Here is an 8,340-nt window from a genome sequence, read left to right on the forward strand (position 1 = left end):
TTTCAAATTCAGTCTGTAGATTTCGTCAAATCAAATCAGCATAGCCGGGCCGAGTTTTGGACCTTAAACCACCACTAATCAGCGGGGATTAGTGGGTAATGCGCATTCAACTTCCATTTATCGGGGAAAAAATGTGAGCGTAATGTTTAAAAATAACACAGTTTTTACACTCATTTCTCCACCCTTTTTACACTTTTTGCAAACGCCGAAATCAATCAATGATTGGTGCAATGGTTAACACTCAACGAGAAAATAATATCCTTGACAGAGGGAAGATGGGGGATCAAACTCTTCTACGCTTAAATGAGCGGAAAAATAAATGAATTTAGTATTTCTGCAGAAAAAATACAAATGCAACTTTGTTTGATTCTTTTTGCTCGCAAAACTCACTTATTTTGCGAGCAATAAGCTAATTTTCTGACACTTTAAAGATACTACAGGCCAATTTTCATGCAACAACCGACAATCGGGAAGATTTTTGAGAAACTGATCTATAATAGGTTGGTACATTTCCTCGATCGCTATCACATTCTGAGTGAAAAACAGTTCGGTTTTTGGTGCAAACGGAGCACAGTTGATGCCATTGCTACATTGGTGGAAACGACTCGTCAATCATGGACAAAGAGAACTAATGTTTCTTGCTGCACTTTTCTTGACCTAAAGAAGGCGTTCGACACTGTTGATCAGAAAATTTTATTACAAAATTTTTTTTGGTACGGTTTTCGTAAGGAAACATATAAGGTTAACGAATCGTTCCTGAAGAACCGAAAGCAATACATTCAAATTGGAACAAAGAAATCTTCACTGAAATTTGTAGAAACAGGTGTCCTCCAAGGGTCGATACCGGGTTCAATTCTCTTCCTTATTTACATAAATGACATCAAATCAATGCAGAAAGAAACAGATCTTATACTGTATGCTGATGACACAGCAATTCTAACAGGAAGTAGAAACATAGAATTACTGAACAATCGTCAGTTAGCACTAAAAGACACAAACGACTGGACAAAAGAACAAAAGCTAGTCCTCAATGCAAAGAAAGCAAAAAGGTGCTCTTTAATGGTCGATATAAGGTTCAGTTTGAAATGGAATTTTCTTTTGGAAATGAAACGATTGAGTCAGTAAAGCAGTACAAACAATTAAGTGTGATTATTGATTGTCAATTTGTTTCCCAATATCATTTATCCTCGATCGAAAAGCGCCTTGTCAAGTTTTCTTGCCTTTTCTACGGGATCAGAAAAGTCTTAACATCTCGCCAAATGATCCAAGTTTTTAGAACATACACCAAGCCATTTTTCCAATATGGAGTTCTCATCTATGGCTCAACTTCTAAAAATGTGCTAAAAAATCAGGAAAAACTTACAATACGGTTAATTAAAATTATTTTCTACAAACGGAGTTTCGAATTGCTGGGCTCATTGAGAGAATAATATAATCTGTTAGCGAACTTCACATATATGAACGTTTCAAAACTCTGAATAATATCCTTCGGGGTGAATGCAAAATTGCATCTTTGTCAAATTTGTTGAGTGGTCAGGATCTAGAAAACCTTTCAAGCAGTCGGTCTAAAAAGATCTCAACTAGTAAACGCTCATGCGTGAAAAATTGTTTGTATAAAAGGTTAAGAAGGTTATTAAACTTAGCTTTAATAATCGAACCAATGTTTGTAGACAAAGTGAAAAACCTTAAAGGAAACGAAATAAGTTAACTTGCACACAACTTTTTAGACAATTTCATTCTGGAAAATGAACAACTAACGGAAGCAATTTTTAGTTAATAAAAAATAAAACTACTGATTATGGTAATTGTTTTTATTTCTTTTTTGTTTTCAATTTATTAAAAACAATCAATTTGTTTTACCCTTAGTGAATAAGTATTGACAGTGAATTGTTTTCCGCCAGAGGCACTTGAAAACAGGTCAGTTAGACCTAATAGTGTGCTCTTGGTTGGTGCGATTGCTATTGATTTACCCGATAATGATTCTGTACCAACCATTTACCAACCAACAATTTATTATTATTATCATTTGCAAGATTTTGCAGAGAAAGTGCTAACCCTTGTGATTATTACGCATTAAGTTTCATAACTTAAGCTCAGCCCTGTCTTACCAATCTTGGCACCAATAGTTTTGTCACCGAAAAAAAATTAGAAGCGAACCAATGTTTGTTTGGCTGCAACTACGCTTGAATAAAATTATCTCAATTTATGCTTTCTTAAACTGAAACAGTAACTCAAATAGTTCTCTTTGTGAACATAACTCGCTAATAATTCTTCCCATTTTTTTGTAGTCTAAATTGTTTCGGATCAGTTAGCATTACGCCGCAAAATTTTAAAACTTCTCCTGAAAAAATTTTAACATCAGATGAGTTTTTTCACTCAGTAAGTGGCTTTTAAACCTTCAGTGTTTTGTAGCGATTATTACTGCCTTGACTCCTACCACACATACCCCAAGACCAAATTTGTAGAAGACTACCCTGGCGATGTAACAATAGAGGAAATTGGAAGGAGAGAGGCCGGAGATGCAAGGAGGAAGAGTCTGGACCCAGATGCATGTTCCGTCTGGTTCAACATCCTCATACAAGAGATGTGGACTAGCATCAACATGATTGACTTCTACAACCCTTGTCAGTACAAATTTCACTATCTGCCGAATTTTCTGCTCAAAAAAGTCATGCTCTGGTTGAGAGGTTATGCGAAGCCCTTAATTGTCCAATACTGAGTATGAGACAAACTTTGACTCGTCTTATTTGTCAGGGTCGACCATGGGGCGAAAGGTAATTATTGGGGCTGATCAGATCATTGAAGAAAACTGAAGATGATTGAAGAAAATTTAAGAAAAAAAGACGATGCAATTGTCAATAGACTTTTTAGGCCGATATTGTGGTCTCGACCAGGCAATTAAGCTGGGGAAACTACTCCCATTCGACTTTATTAGTCTTTTCATATGATTGCGCTCTCAACCCGGTTATCATAGGCAACCGAAACGGAAATGGCAAAAAAGAAAGATTATTATGAGAAACATTATTTTGCCTTTTTTGGGTCATTACTTTAGATAATGACAGTTGTATCGAAGTGCTCAATGTCACCAACGAATTCAGTTGAGTAAAACACATATGAATGGATCCAGAACAGGCCTCTGAATTAGTGTAATGAAATCGTGACCCATCGCAACTTCCAATTCAAACATTTTTAGTAGACTTGTTTTCTTAAGTAAAGCTGGGGATGGAAAATTATCAGAAAAAAACTAAAATTGTAAATTATTTCACCAAATTTTTAGATACTTTTGCTCTTCATGCAAAATATAGATATGCTATAATTTTTGGGAAAGAGTTCGCAAAACCACATTTTTGCTGGAAAGTATTCATCATATCAATAACATTGTAACTCACAATGGTTTAACTTGACAATAAAATAAATGAAGTTTTTCCCTGAACTTTTTTCTGAAGTATCCATGATTAATTTGATTTATAGCAACTTAGTATATTGATGAAACACTGATGCTCGCAAGTAAAGATCAAATTTTGCGACCCATGTACATATAAACCACCCTTCATCCGAGTATTATTTAAATTATCTCATATCAACTTTTCAATCCAATATAACTGTTAAACTTATATTTATTTGTGAAAATAAGTATAGCTAAGTTTCATTAAAATTCGATTCCGAAGTAGGTTTAAAACATAAAAAAAACCTTATAGCATAACTCAAAATTCAACTTCTTGTATTCATTAAAGAAAATTAGGCTTCTATGGGCTACTTTTTAACAAAACTGCACAATATTGAGACTTGGAAAAGGAAAGCCATTTGCAAGCACATATAAATTATATAAGCTGTTTGAACAAATGAGCTGAACCAGATGCTCGTCCTTAAATCAGTTTGGCGCACCAAAAAATTAAACATTCAATTCAAGCCACATAATAAAGAGCGGTTGGAAATCCATCTCAAACTTGTCCATCAAATGGAACGACTCATTTTCCAGTGCTTTATGTTAGTTTTATTAGGTCTATATATTTCAAACTCAAAATACAGACATGGTCCTGTTGTCTTCCCAAGAATAGGGAAGGGTAACGTCTTGTACCATTGAAGCTAAGGATTTGCGGCTTTTTATGTTTGTTTAGATGAAGCTTGTATTGACCTTGTCCCCGAGAGCTATTAGTAGTACTAATAGTTAAGCAAGGCAGGCCGGGGTAAAACGATGTACCTATGTATAAACGTTAGTTATAACCTAATTTCATCCAATTTCCAAAGAAGTAGCTAAAAAAGAGCGAGAACAATAGAGCTGTCATCTCATCTTAATTACCCCAGGGGAAATGCGGCCAGTTGTGATAATTGATTTTTGGCTCTAATGCATTTCTAGCTAATCTTATACAGAACCTTCACTGCAGAGCCTTCACTTCATTTGCGCATGGGTTTTCAATTAATGAAGTCTTGTTTTGAATAATTTTATTATTTAAGAAATTATCTACATGAACATCTTGAGAAAAATCATTTCTAAGTTTTTCATTTCTTTTTCAATTTTTCATCCTTTTACACCTTCTATAATGTTTGATTTATAAATAACTTCCCAGCAATAAACATGAACCATTTAGCTATTTAACGAATGAGCTTAGTCCAATAAACAAATTTTAGAGTTTTTTTTTAAAAAAGAATGCGCTGCTAAAGAATATTTTTTACCTCTTCGTCACCCAATTTTAATAAAAAGAACCCCCTGAAATTAACATCGGGTTAAGTTTAGACAACTACTACATCAAAAGAATCTAGTAAATCGCAATGTAATTCCCAATTCTTCAAAGCTTTGTTATTTTAAATTTTTTTTGAAACATTCAAATTACTCAGAATATAGCCCTAAGGTTAGATATCAAAGTGCTTTAAAAAGTTAAATAAATTAATCAGCACTGTTATTAATATAAAATTCTTTAAATTGTGGCTGATCGTTCTCATAGGTAAAAGGATTTGAAGGATTTGAAGGCTCATATGATTTGAAGGCTCCTTTTTGTCTATCAACGGGAACTTTCTTGTGTTGATCAAACAAAAACTGAGGTAAAACAATTATAAAGCAAGTTTTACTATTAAAAGTTCTAATTGAGGAGGGCAATATGTTCCATTTTTGAACGCTTTTCAAATTAAAGATTTGTTACTCCACTTCGTTTTCGTTTTTTTTTTCATAAAAATTTGATTTGTTCTCTTGTCCTGTCTAGCGTTATGGCGACTAGTAAACATTTTGAAATTTTCGGATGCTTTGCGGTGTCTTATATCTGTTTGTAGCTTCATTAGGCTAACTTTTTAGATAACCAATTCGCCTGGCAGGATACAATCTTTAATGAGAAGATCAACGGAGTGGTCAAATTTTTGTCGGAAATAACAAACTTTTATTCCGCAGTTTATTTGCCTGTTTATGCGGTTGGTTTTTTGCTTTAAGAGTTTGAAGGAATACTCCACTGAAAAAAAAGAAAAAAGATCAGAGAGTACAACTGACTTGAAAACTTCAATTCTTACTTTTAAAGGAATTTGATTACAAGATACAAAGAACGAATTGCATTAGCCATTTTGCTTAAAAATGAGTTCAGGTTATTTTCGAAGGTTAGGTTTCTATCAATTTCTACTCCCAGGTAACGACAATCATGTTTGATAACTTTGCCTTTAAATGAAAACTCTGGATCCGAATTAGCATGATTTGTAAAGAATAACATCTATGTTTTATCGGCGTTTAAAGTGAGTTTATTTTCTGTCAGATAGTTGTCTGTTTGTTCTAATATTTTTTCAGTTTTTTCCGGAATGTCTTCATTACATTCAAGTTTGCATATAATACTAGTGTCATCTAAAAATTGAGCAATATCTTTTTCCCTTTCCAGTTTTTCAGAAAAATCGTTGACATATAACAGAAAAAAAGGGGGTCCTAACACATTTCCTTGTGGAACACCATGAATAATAGTTATTTCATCTGAGAAGTCAATAACCAGTTTTACGCATTGCGTTCGGTTTGCGAGAAAATATTTGAGAAGTAAAATTGTTGATTGAGAGAGATATAAACTTTCAGCTTTCTTGAGATAGATTCAAGAAGAGATAGATAGAAATCAAGTGAAATTGAATTGAAAGCTTTTGCAAGATCTAAGAACACAGCACCTGTGTCGTTGTTATCCTCTATATTTCCTATTATTTTTTCAATAAGCATCAGTAGACAACTTTCTGGATTAGAAACCAAATTGTTTTTTTTCAAAAGTGCAAACTTTTCAATATATTCGACTAACTGATTAAGTAAAAGTCTCTCAAAAACTTTTGCGAAATTTGGTGTTACGGAAATTGGACAATAATTAGTTAAAACAGAAGCATCTCCTTTTTTGAAAATTGGTGTGATGTGTGCATCCTTAAGAAGTGCTCGAAAAGCTTTCTCTTGAATACAATCGTTAAATATCATCTGAAGATGTGTCCCAATTTTCATGTGTCCCTAAGCATTAATGTATCCCGGCCCTGGTGCTTTGTTGTTGTCTCGATTGTCTATAACTTTATAGATTTCCGTCAAAGTAAAAAATCTGAAATTAAACTCTCGAAATTTCCGCTCTTTTTTGACGTTCAATGGAACAATCTGCCCTCTGTGGATGCCTTTTTGCTGGAAACTCTGTTAAAAGCGTTGCATATTGATTTTTTGTCTTTCGTTTTTTTTTTACCATTTTCATCAATTTCAGTGATATTTGGACTGTTGTCTAATGATGTTTCTCAGCTACTAACTGGTTAATTTCTTATCACCCAAGGTTTACCTGAAGTAGTCTTTTTATTTTGGAAACTAGTTTCTACTCTGTTGGTGCGTTTTTCTCGAGTGATCTCAAAAAAATTCTGTTAGTTTCTGCAAACAATTCATCGCAAGTTCTTTGTTGATACACTGTTCTCCAATCTGCAAGAGCCAGATCTATTAATTTTTTCATCGACAAAACTCTTTGTATCTCGTCGAATAAAATAATTTTGTTTTTCTTTTTTAGTTAGATAAAAGTTAAAAATCACAAAGAATTAAAAATTTAAGAGTTACACTGCAATTTGCTAGAGGCTTTTGATAAACTTAACCCCGAGTTGTGCAAACTTAATCCGGTGTGTATTTGCAGGTGTTCCTTTTTAACATATAGTGACGACGAGGTAATAAATGTTCATTAGCAGTAGTTCTTTTTTTTTTAAAAAATCTGGAGTACGTTAATTAAAGTAACTAATCTGAATAATTGAGTAGCTAAATGGTTCACGTTACATGCTCAAAATTCATAAATCAAACATTATAATTCTACTAAATTAGCGCAACGTTAAAAATCAGTTTTCCTGAAACAATGACTAAAAATGGATTTAAATCCTGTTAATTTTCTGTCTATTTGAACTCTTTTGTGCCGTCCTGGGTAGAGCCGTCCCGGGTAGCGGATTTTTGCGTAAGAAATGCGCTGAATGCGCTGAAATTAAACTTTCCGTCTGTTATTTTTATTTAAATTTGCTCTTTGACGTCTCTTTTGTTACAAGAGTTGGAAGTATTAGTTATTCCATTTTCGAACCCTAGTTCTTATAATTGAAGATTCTATCGTTAATCCACCTTGACTAACATTTTGATGTTAAAAACATTTTTCATGAACAGTGAGGTTAATTGCTGAATATTTTCACTGTGATTTCCTTTTTAGTGGAATGTTGCAGTATGCACGTGCAGAAGTACATGACACACGGCTTGGAGTACAAAGGAATGAGTCCTGATGAGTTCATGAACAAACTGACGGATTACGACAACGAGGACAACAAACCACTCAACTTCATCTCGGTCAGCTCATTACTGTTTCAACTCATCTCATATAGAAATTCTTGTCGATAGTATTTGACATTGGTTGATATTTTGCAATAATTTTACGCATATAAATACGCGTCAATTTACTAGTAAAAATTTGTAGCAAGTGCGGTCATAGAATTATTTTATCAATCTGAGTAACAAACTCAACCCGGATTCAGTGACTTAATCTACTGCAGAGTGCTCAATATACATTTGCTATCTGTGAAAACAAATTTTTGATCATATATCCGCTTGCACAGTTCAGTAAAATCTAAAACATTTTATATAGTCAAATAGCAGAGCCCATTGGGATAAAAAAATATTTCCAAATAGGCTTGCTATTTCTAAATAGGCTTGCAGATCTTTACCGTGAGGCCATCATCTCAGCTGCCACAGAGCCACACTTGAGCCAAGAGCAAGGATGCAAAACTTTCAGCAGGTTGTGTGAAAAAGCCATAGGATGTGATGTCCTGATGTTTAGCCCGGCCAAAACAGTTATACATAACCAAACAGTTGAAAACCATCAATTAAAGCAGTTGTCTCGTAGTATGTTC

At 33.8% G+C, this 8,340-nt stretch overlaps 3 protein-coding genes across 3 annotated transcripts in view; 2 read left to right on the top strand and 1 right to left on the bottom strand.

The window, feature by feature from the left end:
- LOC142334499 (sorting nexin-12-like) overlaps positions 1–8,340 on the bottom strand; it is a 474,196-nt gene that overhangs the window by 259,203 nt on the left and 206,653 nt on the right. The window lies entirely within an intron of this gene.
- The window catches only part of LOC142334498 (uncharacterized), a 653,384-nt gene that overhangs the window by 241,953 nt on the left and 403,091 nt on the right, over positions 1–8,340 (top strand). The gene's annotated exons all lie outside the window — the stretch shown is intronic.
- The window catches only part of LOC142335355 (uncharacterized), a 62,168-nt gene that overhangs the window by 44,796 nt on the left and 9,032 nt on the right, over positions 1–8,340 (top strand). Inside the window, exons 3-4 of the mRNA XM_075383810.1 lie at positions 2,413–2,624; positions 7,647–7,780. Of these exons, the coding sequence (XP_075239925.1) occupies positions 2,413–2,624; positions 7,647–7,780 (346 nt within the window). The remainder of the gene's footprint in view (positions 1–2,412; positions 2,625–7,646; positions 7,781–8,340) is intronic.

This window comes from Convolutriloba macropyga, chromosome 2 (genome assembly GCF_964194025.1).
Source record: "Convolutriloba macropyga chromosome 2, txConMacr16.3, whole genome shotgun sequence".
In the NCBI taxonomy this organism is placed as follows: Eukaryota; Metazoa; Xenacoelomorpha; order Acoela; family Convolutidae; genus Convolutriloba; species Convolutriloba macropyga.